Here is a 24,282-nt window from a genome sequence, read left to right as displayed (position 1 = left end):
ACAAGCATCCATTTACTGTTGTAGCTGATCAAATGGAGTTCAGTTTTTTTAAGCAACGTTTTAATCTGAAAAGTAACTATACACTACTTGTAGTACATGAACTTAATTGCCAGGGAGAACTCATACACAATACAGGCCTCTGAAACTGGAGCAGCTAACTTGATTGCAGCCTTGATTGAAGTTATTGATTACTTCTGTGCTTTTCCTGCTATGACATGTCAAAATGTCTGCCATACAAAAAAACAGTCAGCAGCAGATATAGTGAAGAAGACGTGTGGAGTTATGTTTGGGAAAAATGTTATACAGTCGGCAGTCAAAAAATGTATTTCAATGCAAGCTTCAACATTTTTAGATGAAAATGATTATTTTGTTAAAGTTCAACAAGGGCTATATATCCCAGGAGGCTAATTATCTACAGAAGCACTAAGATGAAAATGTTGTTAATTAATTAACGTTAGTCTTTTTTGTTAGATTGAGGAGGTGTTGAAGTTTTAATAAGGCCAGCACAGGAACCTTAGACAGAGAAACCTCTGAGAGACTGAGGGTACTGAAGGAAGAAAGGAAATACGTAAATGAGCCGACAAAAAAGACAGAATTTCAGCTCTCTGTAGCTTACTGTTAATTAAATTACGTTAACATGGTGGTAATTAGCTTGATTAGCTTGAATGCTGACATACTAATGTGTTGCATGTCAGCATTAGTCTTTGTGGCCCTGGGTCTTGCCTCACAGGCTACAGAGCCTTCATGTAGAGGCTGCTCTCTACCCCCTCTGATTGGTGTAGGAGTATAAGCTGGCTTTTGGCAACCACATTTCACAACAGATTTCACAGTGATCTATCCAACAGAGCTGAGTTATTTTATAATATAATATAATATAAGATGTAAGTTTAATAAAGAATACAACAAATAGAAAGAATGCTAAGATAACCTTGATTTCATTTTCAATAACGTATCTTGCCTACAGACTTTACACATTCTCTGGTCACAAACTTCCCAGGGATGAACGCCTCCTTGAAAAAAAAGCCTTCAATTTACAGCTATTGCTATTGGTCTTCTTTTTTTGTTACCTTCATTTATTTATTTATTTCCCTCAGTTTTGCTTTGTAAAACCATCGACTTTCCAGAAGAGAGTATTTGCTGTTTGCTGTTAAGGTTACTGGATCAGATGTATCTGTAAGATTGTGTCTTTTTTGACAGGAAGAGGATATGAATTCAGTTTGTGTGTGTTTATGTTTGTTTGTGTGACAGTGCCTGCTGAGAGAAGGTCAAACACATTCAGCCTTAAACTATGTATCTCCTGACACTGTTGTTCTCTCTCTCTCGGCCCTTTATAAATCTTTTCCCCTTCCTTTGCGTTTCACTTGTTTTCTTTCTCTCATGCGTGTGCAGAGATGCTCTGGGGTGTGTGTAGGCATGTATGAAACTGATGTGCATGCTGTGTCCAGGTGTGTGTGATTTCATGCATGACAGTATAGTAGTCATATCAGTGCATTGCTGCAAGAAAGCCATATGGCTGTGCTGGTAGCACATCTGCATTGTATTATTATCAGTTCTCATGCAATATGCTCCAGTGACTGAGATGAGACGCATGTGTGTTTGCACTTAGGCTTTGCATGTATTCTTGCATGTAACCCTGATTTCCAGCTGCTGCATACATGTGACTGGCTTTTTTCATACAAATATAATTTGAAAATGATATCACTATATTTATCATGAATCAATAAATGAAATGCATTCACAAAAACAAAATAAGGGTTGAAAACATGCATGTTTGCATCAATCATCGACCAAAAATGACAACACAAGATTTAACTTTCAGTCTTTCCCACAGCAACTAACAGATCCTTTAAAGCACCAACTAACACTATTATAACTGAATCTATACTGATGACTAAATGTTTTGTGATGCAGCAAAAGATTTGTTTGAATCAGTAAAATCAAGAAATGATTGATGCTTGTAACTATTAATCAAATGTTTATTCCAAAAACATAAGAATCGGGCCTTTAATATGATTAACATGCATGTTAACATCTGCATTTTTTTTGAAGATGAAGAACTTCCTCAATACACTACGCACTTAAAAGTTACTTGAAACTTGAGTCTTATATGTGTATTCATATTTGTAAATGTGAACTAACCTCCATCTGCGTTAGTGATGTCAGCCTCAGCCTGTTTAGGTACAGCTGTTCCTCCAGGGCCTCAGAGGGGAAGAAGAGTCCACCCGGCAGTGCGGCTGAGAAGCTCACATTCAGGATCCCTCCTGGCGCCGCATCTAGGTCCGGCTGGATGTTGAATATGAAAACATCCTCGACAGGCACTGAGAGCACTGCCGACACGCCCTCCAGAAAGTTACCCAGCAGCGGTGACAGGAAGTGCTCCTGGGACATGTTCTGGAGGCGGACGGTAACACTGCTGCCCAGCATGTCCTCTGTGATGATGAGGACGCGAAGAACACACTGGGCTGAAATGCTGTGGAAGCCATCTGCAGAATTAAAGAAGAGAGCACAGCAAATGAAGGTTAAGTGGATGAATAGATGTGCTCATTTATGAGGTGTATACAGGATGGATAAAAAGGTTAGAGTGGGAGGTGGAGGAGCAGGAGATAGAGAGGTTTGGAAGAGGACACGGAGTGATACAGAGGTGTGGACAGGTGAGGGAGTAAAGAGAGAGAGATAGATGAAGGGGGAGGCTCGAGGGAGAGGGGACGGGGACGGCAGAGTTAAAGAGCAAAATGAAGGAGGTAAAGAGATAGTGATAAATGGACGTGAACCACAGAGGAAGGATTACAAAGAGGAAGAGAAGAGGTGAGGAGGTCACAACAATACTATGAGATATGCAGCTTAGACCACTCTTTCTATATATGTCATACATTCTCATCTACACTCATACAAATACAACATACACATTTTAGAGTAAATGCTGCCTTTGAGTCTAAAAGGAATCATGTTGCTACTGAAGTGAACAGGCTTATACAAGAGGCTGTTAAATGTCAGAACACTGCCAAAGGCAACCTCCACAATACAGCAACTAACACAGATGCACACACACGCCGGTTTTCAATCAAACTTGTAGTTATAGCTGTCAAAGCTAATATCCTTCAACTTTGTGTGTTCTTTAAAATGAGTGAAAGAGAGAGAATAGCTTATAGGTGATTGAAACCTCCACTACTTTGATGTTTAAATAATGTAATGGTAAGTAAATTTGCTCTGGACACACTGGATTCTTTGCACAAATTATGTAAGAATGTGCTGAGAATGAAGTTTCCAGTAAACCTTCACAGCAGACATGGTTGATAAGAGATTTGTATAAAAAGACCGAACTGAACTCTACCTCACCATTGTTAGCAAGGTTGATGCAATTCTTTAATTATACAGTATGTTCTAGTCCAGAAAGAGAAAACTACATTTGTTTGTGAGTCAGGAAGTTGGTCTTAGGTTTCGTGCATCTGATTGAACAAGCCACACAGAGAGAGCAGGAGAGAGACAGAGGTATCACTGAGTGCTCTCATGTAGAAAACATCGTTCTCATCTCCTCCATCTCCTTATATCAGCTTTGGTTACAATTTTCAACACAGAGCTCCTTAACTTTGAAACCCGTTGCTACAAAATGAGTTCATATGAATCGCAGCAGGTCACAACCCCCCACAAACAGAACAATATCTGTTCCAACAACAGACACAAGGCACGTTTTATCCACACCAGGTACAAACACAATCCAGTGCTGGGCTGTAGTGTATATTGTGAGGCAATTTGGTTCAACAAGATGGCTAATAAGCTTTAAAAGAATACAACTGCAACTGATCACACAGGCATGAGAAGGCAATTTTCTGCAGCGGCATGGTGGCATTGTGAAGGTGAAGCAGGGTGAACGATAAGACAGAGAGAATGAAAGAGTATGAATACAATACATGAGGGGTCTTGATGTGAAAAGAGCATGGCAAGCGGTGGAAAGAAAGAATGAATAAGAGGATGAAAGAAAAAAGGAAGAAGGGAGCATGACAGCGATGGATGGAGGGTGAGGGGTGAAAGACAGAGTCAGAGGGAGGATATTGACACAGGGAAGAACAGTGAGGCAACAGAAGGTGAAGGAGAGCAAAGGAGGTTTAATAACAACTGGAAAAAGCAAAGGAGATGATTTAGGAGGGAAAGGGAAGAGAAATGAGAGAGGGAACATGGGCATTTAACCAGGGATCAATTAAAAAAAGAGAGAGAATGACCACTATAATTATGGTAACTTGCAAATAGGGAATTTATAATAATTTAAAAAATTAAATTGATTATTGATGTTTGTGTCTTTTCATTTTGCTAATACTGTAGTAAAATATAATTTGAGAGGTTACTGAATTGATTAAATGGTTTGTTCAAATTGAATCCAATTAAGCAATTTCCCTAATTTACAATTTGCTACTGATTTGCTGTTGTGTTTCCAAAATAAAAACAGACAGAAAGGAAGGAGGGAACAGAGCAAAGGAAAGAGAGACATAATAAGAATAATTTGTAATTATTATTAAATGTTAGAAAAGGGGAGAAAAAAGAAAAATACAGAAAAAAATAGCAAGATGTTTAAAGATAGAAAAATATCAGAAAGAAAAACTGCATAAATGGAGAAAGAAATGGACAGAAAAGAGAAAGAGAAATGGATGGAGGGATGGGGGTTGGGTTGGCAGCTGGTTTGATTACCGGATTATGAGGAGCCTCACTCCCAACTGACCTCTAACACATGCACACACACACACACTTTAAAATCCAGAGCCCTTCGTAATAAATGAACAGCCAGAGGAAGGAGTGGCATTTTGAAGGGACAGAGGAGAAAAACTCCCACAGGAAACGATTCAATGGGATCACTTGGAGAAAAAAAGAAAGATATACTAAAAACATTAATACTTTAAAATAACAGTATTAGTAACAGTATTAGCTGAAGTAATTTAATGTCACCTCGTCTTCTGGGGCTAAAAGCCAGCTTTATTATCAGCCCTCTGGATCACAATGCAAAGACGCAGCAGTAATTGACGCTGATCTCCCATTGACATTGAAATGAGACAGGGATCTATGAAAAGACCCGAGATAATCTGCTGGAATATGACTCAATGTCTCACACACACATCCGCTTGAACGTGCACATATTCATTATTCTTGACACATAAACAGACTTGTGAGGACCATCATTGACACAGGGTGTTCCCTGGCACCTAACTAACCTGACTCTTTCCATATTAACCTAAATATGACTAACATTAAAGGAGTAAGACATTTAGGGACATATGCTTATTTGCTTTTGCTTTCTTAGAGTTAGTTAGTTAGACCAATACCAGTCTCATGTCTGTATGGTAAATATGAAGCTAGAGCCATGAGGCAATTAGCTTAGCTTAGCATAAAGACTGGATGGAATGAGCTATCTTTTTATTGTCTACTACGAGCACCTCTAGAACTCAATAATTAACAAGCCATATCTCATGTGTGTACTCAAACAACATTTTTTTTACATTTCTATGCTAAGCTAAGCATCTTCTGGCTCTAGCTTCATATTTAGCATCCAGACATGAGAGTGGTATCGATCTTAATCTACCTCTCAGCAAGGAAGCAATTAAGCCATTCCTTTAACAATAAATCCAAGTCTTAACACTCAAACAGTCCTTCAAAGAAGTGAGGACGAGACAAAATGTCGCCTCTTTCCAAAAACATAATTTCTTTAAAAGATAGAAGTACAAAAGCACACACACGTACACTTTTGTTTTCATGTTGGCCTCCTGCAGACTGTGCTGTTTTCTGACAAAAATACAACAATCTCCTGCCAAGTACTCTGAACATTTTCCCTCTGAGTCACAAGCTCCCAGGAATCCCCTTCGGTGGCCCAGGGGGGACAACTGTAACATTCAAACAAGAATATTTTGACAATTCAAATATCAGTGCCTGTATGTCCTGACAGTTCAAGTATAACTTCACTATGATTTTACCAGCCTTCAGAGGTATTTTTGCCCCAGGCAGCCATTAAATTCTGACAGTAAACCTGGCACATACATAAACATGCACAGTAAAATATCTTCATTTGGCTTCCCTTCATGGCTACAGTCCAGCTAATTTGGCCAGCCTGGACCAGCACGAGGCTCTTCACGCTTATGGAGCTATTTGGAGGCTTGAAATAGAAAAGAAAAACAACTATTGAAGTTAAATGGCCATTTAAGCAATTACGACCACCAAATTCTCTCCACTTCCCACCGACCCAGGTCGATGACTAATCCCCCTGCTCCTCGGAGGTCAGCTACAAATTTTACACAGGTACCTGACATAATAATTACACTTCGGCCGAAAACACAAGTGTCATAAACCAATAAGTCTGTGGATTTAAAGGCCATTTTCCATTTTCTGGAAGGTAGGTTTTTACTTTTCTTGTCACAAGTTAGCCACCTGAGGATTGTCACTGAAAATCTGCTTCCAACACTAAACCTAATTATAATGTTTCCTGCTGTGTTAATAAGCTCACATTTCACCAAAACTCAACAAGGACGAATGATTAACATTATGTTAGAAACTGTATGCAGGGATTCCTTACTTCACCTCAAGTTTGACTTTAAAGCACAACTTAAAGTTATTGTGCTTGGCACAGATAGAGGAGGGAATTTTGAAATTTAGTTTTGTAGTTTTTGTATCAGATTCCCTTCTGTTACTAAAAAACATCCATCTGGCCATCAGCCACCTAACCAGTAACAAGAACATTTCAAAAATAAGGTTAGGTTCCGTATGAAGGACCAATAAATACCACTGACACTCAATAAATAGAGAGAATCTAGTGTGTACAAGGACACTATCCTTTTAATCCCCACCATAGCTTATGGGATTCTGAAGTGTCAATCATTTTGTCAGAATATATATCCCATCTGTAAGACAACTGATGTGTCATTTTGTATGGAAACCCTTCATATCCAGAACTGAATCCAGAGACATGAGGTCTATCCCAGTGGAATATAAAGAAATAGAGGAATTATGAAATTACTTCTGAATCCTGGTGAAAGGTTAATAAGGGTTATCTTTTCCATAACTTCCCTATAAGCCAGGAAGTCATAACTAATGCATCGCCCTTTCTCCTTGCCACTCTGCGTGCATGTAAACAATAAAACATTAATAACCTCCAAACTCAGAACCCCATAAATGGAAGGTTATTTTGGCATCTTTAGCACCGCAGGAAAACAAAGCATTTCGTAAATAACAACTTCTGCGAGCTTTCACGGCTCCTGCGGGCTTCGAGCCAACATTTTCGCCTTCCTGTGTCCGCACTTCAAAGAGGGAGGAGAGCTTCAGGCTGGCGTGCATAAAGCCTCTAAGAATAAACACACTGATCTGGAATCATCAGCGAAGTCCCATGGATGCATGAACATCAATGCGCCGTGAGAGGGAGGCTGGCCTCCGATCAGGGCTCCGGCTCTAAGATGCTTTGTGGGTATACGGTCCCCGGAGTTTCAAAGGGTTGAGGGAGTTCAGTGCTATCTCTCTGCGCCAGGTAGCCTGACTAATAGCACACTCATAGCTTCTTGAATGTCAGAGCATCCCGAGCTCGCTTCCTGGAAATCCAGACGGAAATAGTCTGCAAAGTAGCGTTACTAGCGTACAATAGAAGCCCACAGCTGGAGCTGAAAACAGCCCCAGAAACATTTTTAAAAGCTGCAATACAGGACAGGAGGATGGGTCACAAGGCTGAGCTCTGGCATTTTACTTTGAGGAAGAAAGGAAGAAAAGTCACAGAGTAAAGCAGCTCAAGGTTTGGAGATACTGCTTAGGTGGTCTGTTGAGGAAAGTTCTGTGGCTTCAAAATGATGTAAGAAAAAGCTTTATCGCAGCCAAAAAAAGCTTCATTATTTTGTCTGAAAACCTGATAAAATTCAAACATTTTTAGGCATTTGTGACAATAAATGTCTAGGAAGATGCTTATAGTCCTGCTCAGGGGCACATCAACTACAAGCTACGTCTTTAGTTTTGACTAAATAATGTGTTCACACTGTAAAACGACTTTAAAAGTTTCCATAAAAAGCTTGATTTGTTAATATTTTGTTGATACAGCCCACAGTAAGTAGGGAAACAAGCTGCACACAGTTGGAAAACATTAAAACAATCAGATGTTGGTGAGACAGCTCGATGAATATAACATAAGCATTAGCATTTGAAAAACTATTAGCTTTCTATTTGTGAAGTTTGATTGGCAGCGGCCTTCGACAACCGCAGTGTGATTGTCGGTAGCATTTTCTGTTGGTAGAAAAAGGTAAAGTATATTTTTTGTTTACTAACAAGAAGCCTGTACAATCTGTATGTAATATGGAGTGTATCTGAGAGAGTCATCCATTTCTTCACATCAGACTGGAGACCTCAGTGGTGCAGTTTGCTGTAAAGGTAAAGCAAGCTGTTCTTATCAGTATTCAATTCAGTTACAGCATTCAAATTTTCCTGTATTTAAATTCCTCCTACTGCTACTGTGGGAGGAAAACCTTGAATATCCATTAAGCAAGTTTTACATGAATAAAATGATGTGTGTATCTTACCAATAGGCATTCATGTCAATATAAAATTTGTTCTGAATAAGGATCATGGGGCATGTATTCTCAGCCAATGCCAATTTTTTTCTTTTATTATTCATTGTGGCTGTGTGTAGCTCAGGGGTTAGGGGTTCAAATCCCTAAATGATTCATGGTCATTCACACATGTCATTGATACTGCCATAGTTAAGAGTCTGACTCAAACTGTTTGCACCCTCTGTACTATAAGGAGCTAGGATTAAAAGGAAAAATACCCAAAAGGGGAGATATATTACAACTAGCATGCAAAAACCAAAAACAGTAAAATTGGATTTAGACTGAACAAAAGCCATATGCTGCTACTCTGAAACACACTAAACTCAGTCACGGTGCCTTCAGCCCATTAGCTCCCAGTCCATGTACCCACAATCACATGGGTTTAAATCCCATTTCACACCGTGTTGTCACATCCCTTTGTTTGGCCTTGTCCGGTCTCTCTCCACTGTGTTTGCTGTCCTGAAAAAGTCCTAATAAAATACACGAGCAGGTTCCCAAAAGGCTGTGTAACAAAAAGTGTGAGCAGTTTTTTAAGTTGCCCGCAGGTCAGGAAAATAGCTACAGTAGCCACTGAACAAACGCTGCCCTTTTAAAACACACATAAACCGTTTGAAGTTGTTAACGGAGCACACAAAGGACCGTCTGGTGCACAGCCACCTAAAAGTAATAACTGCAAGTCCCTGAGAGAGAGTGAAAGTATGAACAGCCAAAGTGGCACTTGCATACAAATAAGTGCGAACAAGTGAATGAACGGATCACTGCAGAGAGAGGCAGGCCATACATTAATGTCTGTAAAATAACGCAAGCGTTAACAATATTGTGTATGCATCATTTCAAAACACACACACACATACACAACCCAGGCACTGGCTTGACAGCTGATTTCTGCGCTCTGTTTGTTTTTTAAAGCCTTTCTACCCCTGAGGTCTGAGCACTCATTACACTCAGTGAAAAGTAGAACAGAGTAAAAAAAAAGCAACACACACACACACACACAGCACCAGTAACATAATGGTTTAAACCACCCTTTGCAACAGAAGCACTAATCCTTTACATTAAACCAGATACACTTAACTTGCACACGCAGAACGCAAAAAGCCTTCTTGCTTGTAAAGACTCTCACTTTAACCCATATCACATTTACACACACACCCTCATGTCTATTGTACTTATAAACAAATCCACAGCATAACACAAATCCACACTCTGACCTCTGTGACATGTCAGCAGCTGTTTGTAGCAGCAGTCATCATCCTCCATCTTGCATCTGTCTAATGTTTGCACTGCGCTGCTGTGGTTGGTCTTTTCTCACAGACATTACATTTGTGTGTAAAAAAAGTACAAAGTAAAAGTAAAAGTACCACACTTTTGCTTATTTTTCATCCAAATTAAATACTTTTTTGTGCCACAGGTGCTGTGAACAGACCACCTTATCTGAGGTGAGACATTGTTGTTATTGAGTTAAATAATTTGGTGTTTTGGAGCATAACATTGCGGGCTGAACACTCTCTGTTGTAGATGACTGCAGTAACTCCGGCACCTGAGGCAGGGTGTGTCTGCAGCTTTCATCACTCCATCACTGCGAGGGCCTTCTGTTGCCTAAAAAGGTCCCAAATTTAAATTATCCAAACAATTGCTCCTGTGGGGCGGGGTAATAGTGCAGCTGTAATGGTCTGCCCAGTGCTGTGTGTGCAGCAAGAAGGATTCTTGTGATGTTTACTTGTGCATGCCAATCAGTCAAGCACACATAGAGAGAATTCACACTACTGAATTTTTAAAACAATTATTAGTGTTCAAAAGTTGGAGAGATGAAAATTGTGGAAACCATTCTCCAAATGGCAAAGCTTTAGCAGAGACTGAGAACTTAATCTTTGTATTTGGGCAAAACAGAACGCAAATGGAAAATGTTCCACACAGCCGGTTAACATCAGGGTGCATCAGATAATCAATTCTTTATTTACAGACAGTGGGGTCCACATTCAAACAAATCTCTAAGATTAAACTTATCACAGACAGACCAAGATGGCCTTTCCAAAGCAATACTGAAGAGCGTGTAAAGGGATGTTGTCATAATAAAAACCAAGGGTCCACATTTTTGGATCCAATCCAAAACAGACCTATAGGGTAGAAAACACCCCAATCTAAAAGGACAAGGACAGTCAGACCCAATCTGACCCGGATTTAACAGCAGTGGCAGCTGAAAAGAGCAACAAGACATGCCATTTTTCCTGCACTTTCACACTCTTTGTAAAAAATAAATCCATAAAACCAACATATGCTGTGACTGTGTTGCCTCACATGATCACAGCTGACAGTGAGTCCAGCTTAATGGCAAACATATAACTAATTAATAATAATAATTCTCAACAACATGCTGTAATAAACATTAATTTACTAATTGATGACAAACACCTGAGTTCAAATGAACTTGTAGAATTAAAATAGTTATGTGATATTTCCAGACTTTATGAAATTGCCTGTATGATCCACTGAGGGAAACTGAGGGCTGCAAAAGATACAGCAGCTGTGTCCTCCAAATTCAGGCAAAGGTGGACAGCATTTCTTTAAAATGAAAATTTGTCAACCCATTAGGACGTATTAAAAAATGTTTTGCACATCATATTAACCCTGATCTACCTGAACAGCATATTCTTGATGTTGGAATAGGTTAAAAGCAAACCAACAGACTTCAGCAGGCCCATCAAATCCAACCCGGTATCTCAAAGTTAAAAGGCAGCACATAGGCTGGATTACCGTCCGGCTTCTCTCTCTGCAGTGATCTTGTTTGTTTGCAGTAATCATGTTAATGTTGTAAAGCTAATGTGGTAATGACTTATTGATGATACTATGCTAAACATAGCATTGAAGTTTCAGTCTGCTGATGATCTTCCCTCATTTTCCCTGTATTGTGCCTCTCAGTCCTCCCTGGTGACTGATTTGCACTGAACCCACTTTGATTTAGCCTCAGACCAGCACAAACAAATCATTAAAATGCTATTTATGAACACTTACATTTCCATTTGCCATTCATAATTTGAGTGTTTGGTGTCTGAAGGGTTATGAGACCTGGCCTTTGGTTGATGAACTCTATTTGTGTGTCTTGGAGCTTGTGATGCACTTGAGGTTCTAATGTGTTTTGAATCTGTTTCTTTAAATGACTGTAAAGCAATTGTTTGCATGCTAAAAGTAAGTTTTTCTTGCGGAAAATGTTTTGCTGGGACCAATATCCTCAGGCCCAGTCTGTTTTGATAATTACATTTTTTTTTAAAGGACAAAGGCTGTTCAAATGTGAACGTGTGTCTTAAGGCTTTTATGTGTGTTGCATTCCTCCTCCATCCAGTCTTGTGAATTTCAGAGCGCTAATGGGAAACAAAATGTAATGGATAAATGTCAGCCTTCCTAATTAAAGAAACAGACAAAGTACAAGAACATCCTGCAAGGTGCTGGAGCGTAGGAAAGGCAGACAGAGGGAAAAACAGACACTTTCTCCATGTTTGTGACATTTAATAAATCACCACCTCTTTATCACAAATGCTCATTATACTATTCCAGCACATTTAAAGGTAGTTTGTAATGAACCTCTTTCAGCTGCCAAGAGTTTGAACATTTCATTTGAACTTTTTCTTGAGTTTAATGCATTACGCCAGCTGAATACGCTATCAGAGCAGATACCAAATTCAGCCTGTTTAATACAACTGTGATATGTACAGCAGGTTTTATGCCTTTCATAGTTGGGCTATAGAAGCAAAGGGGGGAGAACTTTAAGTTGTCATGCTGCCCGGGGAACTGGGCAGTCATAAGGTAGAAACTGTTTTTTGATTATTTAAAAAATGCATAGGTCTGCTTTGACAGCAGTACTGTACGTAAGCAAAAAGCCTCAACCATGAAACCTAGTGGAGCAAATCTTTGAGGTTGGAGTATCCATTCCCCATCACAAAAGGTTAATCTACAGCAGTTTGCTGCCTCAAAAATGACTGTATCTCAAGCTGTTCACCAGACAGTCACATATTTGATATCATGATTTGTCTCCAGTATGATAAGGCAGTTTTATTCAAAAGTTTTAAGCAGACACATTTTTTTATGTCTACTCCAAAAAAATGTAGGTTGCAAAAAAAAGGTGTGAGAAGCAGATTTGAGGAGCAGAGGCTTCCAAGACCGGCTGCAAATCTCTCAGTAGGGGACATGAATTTGTTATACTCCCTGAAAACTTCTGTCAAAATATTCATACATAGCAGCCTACCATCCCTGAATTTCCACTGTTATTCCCTTGTGCATATGTTTGTTTTATTTATCACTATTTCCCAGCAGTCATTCTGTCATTCAAATGTTATCCCAAAGAAGGGACATATTAAATGAATTTTATTTGTACTGGGCAGTTGAGGATGTGCATGGCTGTACGAATGCAAAGTAACTTGGCATTTACAGGAAAAGAGACCTGAGTGCAAATGCTGAATAAATGAAAGCAGGGGAAGATACATCTTATCAGTATGTTTAACTGTCATTCTGATTCCTCTCTGTAAGTCACAGAGTGAAACACATTGTTAAGCCTTTGATCCATTTGCATGAAATAACAGAAGCCATTTACTTAAGCCGTGGGGACAGCCCACAAATTGTCAAGCACTTAACTATATCATGGTGTTATAGTGTTAGACAGTCATCCAACCCCCCGCAACTCATCCACCACCTAAAAGGCCTATCTCTGGCCTTCAGTGAGCTAAGAACCACTGCAGAATATGAAATAATTGTCCTTACACAGAACAGACACAGGATCTGTCAGAAACACTGGTTATACTCTAATACGAACTCCTTGTAGCTCAGCATCTGCAACTGCAACACAGCTCCCTGCCAAATTAAGCTTAAACATATGCACAAGTCAAAACCAGCTGAGGTCACAGGTTTTGTCCCAGAGCCGGTCTTATGGTTACAGAACTCTAACTATCATGCAGAGAGACCTGCCATCTGGCTCTCTGTCCCTCTGAGGGAAGTAAAACTGTGTGAGACTCCACGACCCTCTCTGCTCGGCCTGAAGCATTTAGCCCCTTATGGGTGGTAGCTGCATCGTACCCCCCGACATGCCGAAGATGTAGAGAGTGCATCAAATGGGCTGGTAAACGTTTCTCCGTTGTGGTTGGCCAGTATGTACATGTAGGTCACTGTGGTTGCTGTAGTAAGTGCTGTGGGCTCATAATGCTGTGGGTTTGAGCCCATTTTGTAAAAATGTTCATGCTATGTTTCATGATCGTGTGTGTTTAAAGTCAATATGTATGGTTTAGCAAAACACAACAGTAGCATTGCATAATTTGATCATGTGTTACACACACAGAGGAGGTACTACGGGGTGGGTTATGCTAGAAAAGAACTAGTTCATCTGACGTGTCGTCCAACCATGTCGGAAGGTAAAAGTGCTTATAGCTGTTCCATAAGGCCTCACTCCAAAGCGGAGTGAAAAGCCGGTGGTCAAAGAGAGAGGAGCAAGACGCCATAATCGATTAGATGTGGGGATAGGGAAAAGTGAAAAGTTACAGAAAAAAGGGAGACACACACACACACACACACACACACACATACACACAGCTGGTCTTTTTTTTTTATATAAATAGCTCTTTTCTCTTCCTTTGTCTTTGTTTTGAAAATTATACTCCTCTTCCTTCACTGTAGACAATAAATAACTGGAATCTAATAGAAAGGCAATAGACTGATGGTAAGAATACGGGAATAAAACACAAACAGCACTCTAGCTGCCTTAAACATGCAGCATCAGCGTAGTTAATCAGTGCAATGACCTATATGTACTGTAAGTGTATTCATGGTGCATTGACCTGTGTCAGCAATGACATATAGTAAACCAGTGTGTAAATGTATTCTCCCACAATCCCCAGCACACACAGAGGCCATTAAGAATAAGAATTAAGAACAGTCACTCTTCTATACATTAACACATGCATACAAGTGCAGGCATGTGACAAATTTACAAATCATTATATAAGAAACAAGTTTGTGCTTAATTTTTGTTTGTTTTTACTTTACTGTGTGTTCATTTGTCAATTTTAAATTTGTCTGTACCAAATCTGTTCATTAAAAGTCTTTAAATGTAGTTAGTAGGTCACAGTCATAATCAATGGCGCCATATAATACCCCTCTACAGAACTGCTGAGGCCTAAAACTCATACATATCTTCAGAGATGCACATATTAACATGAACCTAATCATAATCAGAAACACTGCTACACAGGTGGGCATATTTGTCACTTCTGGTAATCAGATACTGATACCTGTATGCAAGTGTTCAAAGCAACAAGAAAGAAGCAATCCAAACGTGTTAAATCATATTTGTGTCAAATCCAACTGGTTGACATCTGCAGTATATTGTAAGTGGATATGACAGATCTGTAGCAGTGTTGGCAATGATGATTTATCTACTGTCAAAGATAAATCCTTTTTCATGAAGCATAGTATGTCAAACAAAAGACTGAGACTAAAGTCTTGACACCAAACATGTTTTTCTTTGAAACTACTTTTGTATTCACTAGCAGTAAGCCTTTTTCGCTGCAGAAATTTTGACTTTTCATGGTGGTAAAAGCACAGGTGTTACTAATAACATTAATGATGGCCCCATTTCTATTCAAGCATCCCAATAAGTCATGACAGTGTGACAGCATTAACAATACCAGGATCCTGAAACTGAAGCAGCTAGATGGAATTAAACCATCATCAATTTTAGCGTTTGCTAATCTTTTCCTGCTGTCACATATCCAAATGTCTGCTGTTAAAGAGGCCAATTGAACAAAGTCTTTCTAACATACCACAGAGTCTTTGTTTCAACCTTCATCTATCCAGGGAAGTCCAGTTAGGCACATTTTTTATTTTCTAGCAAAGCCCTGCTCAACATTCAAACTGCTACACACATTCACAACTGGGAATTCGCCAGTAAAAACCACAGTCTTTGCTGCTGGCCACAGGAGCAGTTGGGGGTTGTTTTGCTAAAGGGCACCTTGAACTGATGCTTTTAAGGGGTGCCAAGCTGAATATGATTTTTTTCATTACTTGCCTCAACCAACTGACCCTAAAGCCAGTTTTTAATGTGTGTAAATGTAAATTTGTTTGTGTGTGTGTGCTTAAACTGCTGGCAACAAGCATGGACGCAGCGTTTAATCTCCATGCACCATAAATATGGGAATTATCCTGAGAATCAATAGTGTGGAATTAACGGTCACATGGAGAATGGGAGAGAAAGAAAAGATAGAGAATGGGAGAGAGAAATGGAAATGGGAGACAACGATAGAGGGTGAGAGAGGAAAGTGTGAAAGACTGAGAGAGTAAGACATGCAGAAAAAGAGAGGAGTGTAGTCCCAGCACTCTCTGGCATGCATAGATATTATTCATTGAAAAGACATGAATACACTCCCAAGTGCAATGCTTTGAGCCACCTGAGAGTACACACACACACTTATGAACACAGACACACACACACACACACAGGACTACTATGTGCAAACACAAATCATGTACAAGCACATACATACAGAAAAATCCCTTAGCTACACGAAAATAACACACACACACACATAAATAGCACATAAAATTCAGGCACGCACAAAAACACATAACACATTCAGGAACTTGAGTATACTTAAAGACACACACACACACAAGGATATGCAATAAGGAGAGAAGAAAACTGAGAGGAGGAGCAGAGTTGAAAAGAATATGGAATATGGAAGAGAAACAGCCCATGAGAGTTATGAGAGGATTACCGAGGAGTGTTGGGAAGAGTAGAGGAGGAGAAAAGGACGGAAAATAACTATCAGGGTGAAGACTAAGGAGATGGACAGAAGGAGAGAAAGAGGAAGAGGATGAGAAACAAAGGAAGATGACTAAATGGAAAGAGGGGCAAAAAAAGAAATGAGAAATGCACGGGAAAAAAAGTACTGAGAGGAATTCATTCAAGGATGGGTGGAATAAAGGAGAGGAAGAAAAAGTGATGGGTAGCGGGGGGACGGGTAGTCACAGATAACACACAGCACACAATGAAAGTGACAGCTTTGCTCAGAGCCTGACTCTCGCTGACTGTTGTTTCATTATAATCTCATAACTGTCAAATCCTGGAGCGAGAGAGAGAGAGAGAGAGAGCGACAGAGAGAGGGAGCGAGAGAGAGAGCGAGAGAGAGAGAGAGACATACAGAGAGAAAGAGAGAGAGAGAGAGAGAGTGTAACACTTTCAAAGTAAGAAAGATACAGCAAGAAAATTGTAAATGAATCCACATCTGGTTCAACCGAGCACGTTGGAAGAGGTAAAGGCTGAGACACAGGTTGACACACAAATAAATACATATAGTTTATGATACACACACACGCTAGGTTTGCCTAATTGCTCACTCATTCACTCAGTCACTGCTCCCCTTAATAAATCTCAACTTCACGTATTCGCCCACTCTTCAATTTACTCGTTTGTTCACTCTTTAAAGTTTTAAACTCATTTACTCAATCAGTTGCTAATTCCTTCAGTCACTCTTTCACTTGTTAACTCACCCATTCACTCACTCATGTGTTCACAACTTTTAATCGCTCTCACGTACCTCATATTCACTTTGTAATGTTTCAGCTCACTTTAAACACACTTCTTCACTTATTACCCACTCTTTCGACCACTGTCTCACTCACTCACTCAAACACAGTTTACTCATTCAGTCACAACCTTGATCACTCTGTCACTCTCTCAATTGTCTGCTCACTCACTCACTCATTTGGTCACTGACTTGCTTCACTCATGCAATGAGTAGCTCACTCACTCCCTCACTCAGTCGTTCAAAATGAATATGTATAAGCCCGCATCGTCACCAGTGAGGCTGGTATAAAAGCAGAGGAAATAGGGTAGCAGGTCACACACAGTCCCAAGCCAGTGCTCCTCCATTAAAGCTTTGTGACAGAATACACACACAGCACTAACCTTCAAAGCAACAATGCTGCTCTCGTTTTTCTCCTTATTTGTTTTCTATGGCTTTGATCATTGACAGCAAAGAAGCCTGTAAAGCTTTTAGTAAGCCTTTATCTTAAAGCCAAAGCCTAAAAATGTAAACAACTAAACCCAAAAGAAAAAAATGCATCTAAAAAGCCAAGATACTATTTCTCAAATGGATATATCCACTGAATGGCAATATAATACATAATTATATTCTTGTATTTTAAGCCTCAAAACAAAACAAAACCAAGAAATACTTTTAAACATTATTTCACTGTGCATGAAATTATCAACATAATTAAGCATGTCAATTAAAAACTGTCAAACTGTGTTTCTTTCCATACTAATAGCATGTGAGTTTACACTTCACTCACTGTCGTATTTCATCTAGAAAATATCACATTAACACAGGTGCTACATTTTTTAAAATCTTTTTTCTGCTCTTGGTGTATGTTTTTATCAAATAGCATTGTCTTGTAATTGTGTGTGGGAGGGGCCAGATGTTTGGCATGACACAGATATAAAAATGAAACTAACTTACTCACTAACATTAAGAAAGTATTGATACCATTTCACTGGATATCTAACATCCAAGTGACAGAAATTGGCTCTACTAAATAGATCTTGTTTAATTTTACACAATCACTATGGTAACTTGGACTTAGCCCAGATCATCTGTCAATCAAACAGTGAGGGGGGTACTGTGATATTGATACAGCTCCTTGTGATTGCCATGCCTGTGATAAAATACCTGCTTTACACTAGTTGCTTGCATATCTCATCAACTGGTAACATGCTGACTGATATGAAAATGTGAAATGAAAAAGCTAGTAATTACTGCACTCAAAGATAGAAGTGTCTTCAAATACTTATTAAATGTTCCTTCTCCCTTCCGTGAAATGTACTGTCACATTTTCTCACACAAAAGCCACACTAAGCATCACACATGGTGTTTTTCTCATCATCATTTTCTTATACTCTTCTTACCTCTTTCACGCTTTGAAACAAAGCTGATAAGTCTCTTATTCACCTCACATGCTTCCAGGTAAGTCTAACTTGAGTGACAGCTCTGTCACTGTCTATATTTCTCTCACAAACACATGCACACACAATTTTTCCCAAGAGCCCTCTATTTAAGGAACTCAGGTACATGTAACAGATGCCTGAGACACAGCTAACAAATCAAATTTTCTCACTCTGCTTCTCATGTTTCGAGAAGCCCAGTTCCTTCCTCATTTTTTCAAGCACACAGTTCAAGAGAAACAAAAAGGAAGAAGAAATGCCCAAAGCTCAACCAAATGTAATCCAGTCTTATCTCACTCTCTCTCAAACCTGTAGAGTCCTTATCGTCACAGTATTTGTTACAGTGCTACAAGGGAATCTAAACTGACTAAACTCACACACACACACACACACACACACCATCACTGCCATCCTTTCCTCCCATTTTTTCCCTTCACGGTCTCTTACCTGTTACTGTGATCAGCATGGGAGCAACCAGCGGCCTGTTGTTATCCAGTTTTCGGCTCAGTCGGATCTCTCCACTGGTGTGATTCAGGAGCAGCAGGTGAAGCTCATTCCCTCTGTCGATGGTGTAGTACAGCCTGTCTGACACATCAGGATCATGGGCAGGAACTCTCCCAATTACCCCGCTGGGGAAACTGTTGGAGCGATTGGACACAAAGTTGTTGAAAATGATTTGGAAGTCCTGCAGAGTGGGCGGGTTGTCGTTCTGGTCCACCAAACGGATCCGGACAGTGGCCCGGCTGACTAGAGGTGCTGAGGTGGCCTGGACTACAATGACATACTCATTGCGGGCCTCATAATCAAGATCAATGAGTGAAGTGAGCTCCCCTGAGAAGATGTCCATCTGAAAGATCTCAGGGATGTTGCCCTCCACAATTTGGTACATGATCTGAGCGTTGGCACCCTCATCCGGGTCAGTGGCTGTGATCTGGGCTACCACAGATCCCACTGCGCTGTTTTCCTTCACTAGAACCTCAAAGTCATCAGCAGGAAAGACAGGGGCATTGTCGTTCACATCTAGGACTGTCACCTGGATATGGACGGGGGTTCGCTGAGGGGGCACGCCACGATCTACGGCATAGGCTGTGAGCTCATAGAATGGTACGCTCTCACGGTCCAAGCGACGAACTGTTCGGACAATGCCAGATGTAGGTTCAATAGTGAAGTCTCCATCCCCATCCTCACCATTTTGGAAGGTGTACTGAACGCGACCATTGGCGTGTGCATCCCGGTCAGTGGCTGAGATTTGGAGGACGCTGGTGAAGGGAGGGGCATCTTCGCTTACTGTACCCTGATATCTGGGGCTGAGGAACTGAGGCGCATTGTCGTTCACATCATTCACATTCACCTCAACATATGTAGTGTCTGATTTCTGTGGTATGCCGTTGTCTTTAGCTGTTATGGCCAAAGTGTAGGTCATCTGGTCCTCGTAGTCCAGCTCTGCCTGGAGTGTTATAGCCCCTGTTGAGGTGTCGATGCGGAATTGTGGGATATTGTCCTCCAGAAAGTATGTGATTCGAGCATTTTCACCAACATCATCATCTGTGGCACTGATCACAACTACAGTGCTTCCAGGTGGTCGGTCCTCATTCACACTGACAGAGTAATGGGCACTCTGGAATACAGGCCGATGTGTGTTGGCATCTGTGATGTTGATGTGCACCTGGCAAGTGTCGTGGAGAGTGCGGTCTGAGGCAGTGACTGTTAGAACGTATCTTCGCTCCTGTTTGTAGTCCAATGGGAGGGCTAATGAGAGAAGTCCAGCCCCTCCTGCTGTGCTGATGGCAAAGCGGTTTCTGGTGTTTCCTCCTGTTATCTGATAGGTCACCGCACTGTTGACATCGCGGTCCACAGCCGTGACAGTCACAACACTAGTGCCAACCGCTGCATCCTCATTCAGACGAGAATAGTATTCCTTTTGGAGGAACTCAGGGCGGTTGTCGTTAACATCCATCACTGTAATTGTAACACTTGCTGTAGCAGAAAGAGGTGGCATACCATAATCCCTGGCCTCCACACCAAAGAAATAGTGCTCTACAGATTCTCGGTCAAGAATGGAGCTCACAGTGACCCAGCCTGTTGCTGAATTGATGACGAATGGCGTATCCGAGCTGGTGCCAGTTAACCTGTACTCCAGACGGGCATTATCACCAGAATCTGTATCAATGGCCTGAATGTGGAGGATGGAACTACCAACTGGGGAACTCTCAAGCACTGACGCCTGGAATGGTGTGGAGACAAAGATTGGTGGGTTGTCGTTAACATCTGTCACCTGCACACTGACAATACCGGTGTTGTTGGAGAGAGGTGGTCGGCCATTGTCCTGCGCACGAACACGGAGCGTATACTCCCGTTCTGCCTCATAATCTAGTGGTGCAACGACCTGGATCTCCCCAGTGACACTGTCAATGGAAAACTGTCCACGGCTGTTACCACTGATGATATTATAGTGAACGGCAGCGTTACTGTCCTTGTCCAAGTCCGTGGCACTCACGCGGAGGATCTCAGAGTGAGGCCGTACGTCCTCCTTCACTGCTACTACGTAGCGCTTTTCACTGAACTGTGGCACATTGTCATTTTCATCCAGAACAGTGATGAAAACTTTAACAGTGGCGGAGCGTGGTCCCGGTTCCTTCCCCTGGTCACTAGCCTCCACCTGGAGAGTGTAGTGCTCGTTTGTTTCCCGGTCCACCGCTCCACGGGTTGTAATGAGGCCAGAGCGTGGGTCAATCTCAAAGGCCGCTCGTGCCATTGCAGCGGTGTCACCAACAAAGCGGTAACGGATATTAGCATTGGATGGGGAGTCCAAGTCTGTCGCTCTCAGCTGTAAGATAGGATACCCCTCCTCTACGTTCTCTCTGATCGTCTCCCTGTACTCTGTCTGCTCAAATATAGGAGAATGATCATTGCGGTCTGAAACAGTAATGGCCACCATTGTGGTGCCAGAGAGGCGAGAGGAGCCATGATCAGTCGCTGTGACCCGGAAGTAATGCAAATCCATGTGTTCTCTATCTAGAATCTGAGTGGTGGTGATGAGACCAGTGTCTGGGTGTATGTGGAAGTAGTCAGATGATCGACTGTTCATCAGCGGGGCTATTGAGTAGCTCACCCTGCCTGCGTCCCCTGCATCTGGGTCTGAGGCAGACATGACAATGACTGAGGTGCCAGGTGGCTGGTTCTCTGCTACTTGCACTTGGAAGTTATACTGGGAGAAATGTGGATGTCTGTTGGCTGCACGTCGAGAACGAGGCCATGTCATCAAAATCTTCCTCTCCCTTTCTCCCTGTGAGGTTTCATCATCTGCTACTATTATCAGTCTTTCCAGACTCCTCTCTCCCCTTGTACTGTGCCTCTCCTCCTCCTCCTCCCTCTCATCCCCCTCTCCTGTCTCATGGCTTTCATCCGCCTGGCTCTCTTTCTTCCCTCTTTCGCTATCTGGCTGTGTGATGGTGGTGGTGCTACTGCCCCTATCCTGACCCTTCCCTCCCTCTGCCTTTCTCTCCTCTGCCTGGCTCGTCTTTGTTAGTGCCTTTTCACTGTCCCACTCCCCCTCCTTTTGCTCTTTTCCCCCTGGTTTTCTGCCTCCCATCAGCCGCACCTCTCTCTCGCCCGCCCCCACCTGTAATTTCCCTCCCCCAACAGCGGCAGCAACAGCGGCGGACCCCTCCAAGCCCTCTCCCTCCCTCTCTGCCTCCCTCTCCCTTTCTCCCTCGGCCCCCATCTGCCGCCTATCTAACTGTCTGACACCTTCGGGCGCTAATGGCACTTGCTTACCGGATTTTAATTGCATATGTGCACGGTCCCCTCGCTTGGTGGCTGAACAGTCAGGGGAAATGCTGTCAGCGCACCCTGCATGGATCATCTCTCGCAGTGCGCTCTCCCACAGGTCTGGCTCCTGCGTCTGATCATGCCAATCTATTTGAGATTCACGACTATATCCATTTGCTTCCTTGCTTTCCTCCTCTTCGTTGTTGTTATTACTGTTGGTGTTGAATTTGAGCCACACAAACACGCGCTGAGAGTCTAGGGGAGCTGCCCATCGTGCTGAAATCACGTCCTTCACGGCGGGTAAGTGAAGCGAGCGCGCAGAGTCACCCCGCCATGCAGTCAGGTTAATTTCCGAGAAAAACGTGAGGTGTTTTGCTGTGGTGTGATCTGGAGGCTGAGAGAGAAGACGTGATGAGAGAGCCGTGGCTGACACAACACCGGGAGATGTAACGGGAAACTCAGTAGGCGAGAAAAAGCCTGAGTCACCGGCAGACTCTATCTCTGAAGTTGCGTTTACTTTCTCAGCAGACAGACGAAGCGGTTTGGATAGTTTTCCACTTTTTGCATAATCGCCGGTTTGTGTTTGAGGGGGCGTATTGAGCACCGGGCCAGGATATGTTGATGTGATTCGGGGAATTGCGCTTTTGCTGGATAGAAAACGTTGGCCGGGCGTCTCTGTGATGCTGCTGGGGGTAAATTGGATGGGGAGATTCCTCTGAGTTATGTCTCCCTCCGGGACCATAAACTCAGCTAAATATCCATCCCCCACTTCTACTCCGTCCAAACAACCAAAGCAACCACCGGGAACCTCCACACTTTCTCCCTGGGTTTTACTGCTCTGCCCTCTGGTTGCCGGTGCTGATTTCCCCTGCCGAGGCTCATTATCAGCCCTACATACCAGTGTCAGAATAGGAAAAGCCAAATCATTATCCGGATAATTAGATGAATTAATGTGTTTGTTGCCTTGATTCATCCCTCCTCCTCTTCCATCTTTTCCCTCTCTCCTCTCATCTCTCTCCCTCCCATTATGTATAATTCTGGCGTGGTAATACCTGGCTTTCGCAGGACAAACAGGGGATCCACAACAATCTCGGTGCGCCCTGGTACTGGGGTTAATCACTGCCGGTACTCTACATGTGTACGCTTCCTTCTCTTCCTCCTCATCTCTCCCACTCGCTGAGCCCCTCGCCCCCTCCCTGCCCCCAGTCAAACAGCTATCATCACCCCCCTCTCTGATGCTGCTGGAATCGATAACATTGTGCCTGCCCAAATGAGGACAATTACCAGCCCTCCTGTCCATGCTGGCGAAGCCCCCATCAGCATCCAAAGCCCTGGTGGTGTTGCTGTTCCTGCAAATTGGATGCTGCTGAATCTTGGAATCACAAGTTGAAAAATGACAAATGTAGTCAAAATTTGATCCCGGGATACAGTCCGGATTGTTGATGAAACGGGAGTAAATTTTGAAGGTGTGATTTAAAACCTGTGGTGAATTGTATCCAGAAAGAGGATGAGTGCAACAAGAGCAACCGGTTGGCAAGGGGCCAGGTGAGGGGTTGTTGGCCGGAGAGACAGCTTGTTTGTCGGGGTTTGACCAGTAGAGATGCCCGGGTGTCAGGGAGCACCATATAGCAAAGAGCATCCTCACCTCACGAGCCCTCTCCCACATCTCTCCCCCTCTCCTCCCTCCACTTCCGGGTGCCCTGCACAGGCCAGAGGCGTGCACAAAGGCTCCGGCGGCGCCACGTTTGGCGAGGTGTGGCCTTGACGCCGGCCACCGTTGCGCGCACACTCTAGTCCTTTGTACTGCCCGTTTTTTGCCGTTTTGAACCGGCGAGGAGGGGAAAGCAGGTGAAGCGGGAGGAGAAACAACGCCCTTCCTCCTCTTCCTCCCTCTCTCCACCCCCTCTCCCTCGCCGACGCCATCAGAGCTCGACCTGCTCCTAATACCTGGGTGAGGAGGAGGAGGAGGAG

General features: G+C 42.4%; 1 protein-coding gene across 1 annotated transcript in view; it reads right to left on the bottom strand.

Annotated features, from left to right (window-relative positions):
* The window catches only part of celsr3 (cadherin, EGF LAG seven-pass G-type receptor 3), a 98,261-nt gene that overhangs the window by 73,465 nt on the left and 514 nt on the right, over nt 1-24,282 (bottom strand). Inside the window, exons 2-3 of the mRNA XM_035656477.1 lie at nt 18,988-24,282; nt 2,140-2,483 (exon numbers count right to left, since the gene is read on the bottom strand). The exon at nt 18,988-24,282 is cut by the window's right edge and continues 47 nt beyond it. Of these exons, the coding sequence (XP_035512370.1) occupies nt 2,140-2,483; nt 18,988-24,282 (5,639 nt within the window). The remainder of the gene's footprint in view (nt 1-2,139; nt 2,484-18,987) is intronic.

Source organism: Morone saxatilis, unplaced genomic scaffold (assembly GCF_004916995.1).
Source record: "Morone saxatilis isolate NCDOM2014 unplaced genomic scaffold, NCSU_SB_2.0 Contig15, whole genome shotgun sequence".
In the NCBI taxonomy this organism is placed as follows: domain Eukaryota; kingdom Metazoa; phylum Chordata; class Actinopteri; family Moronidae; genus Morone; species Morone saxatilis.
Note: the sequence above shows the minus strand (reverse complement) of the source record. Positions and strands in the feature narration are given on the sequence as shown.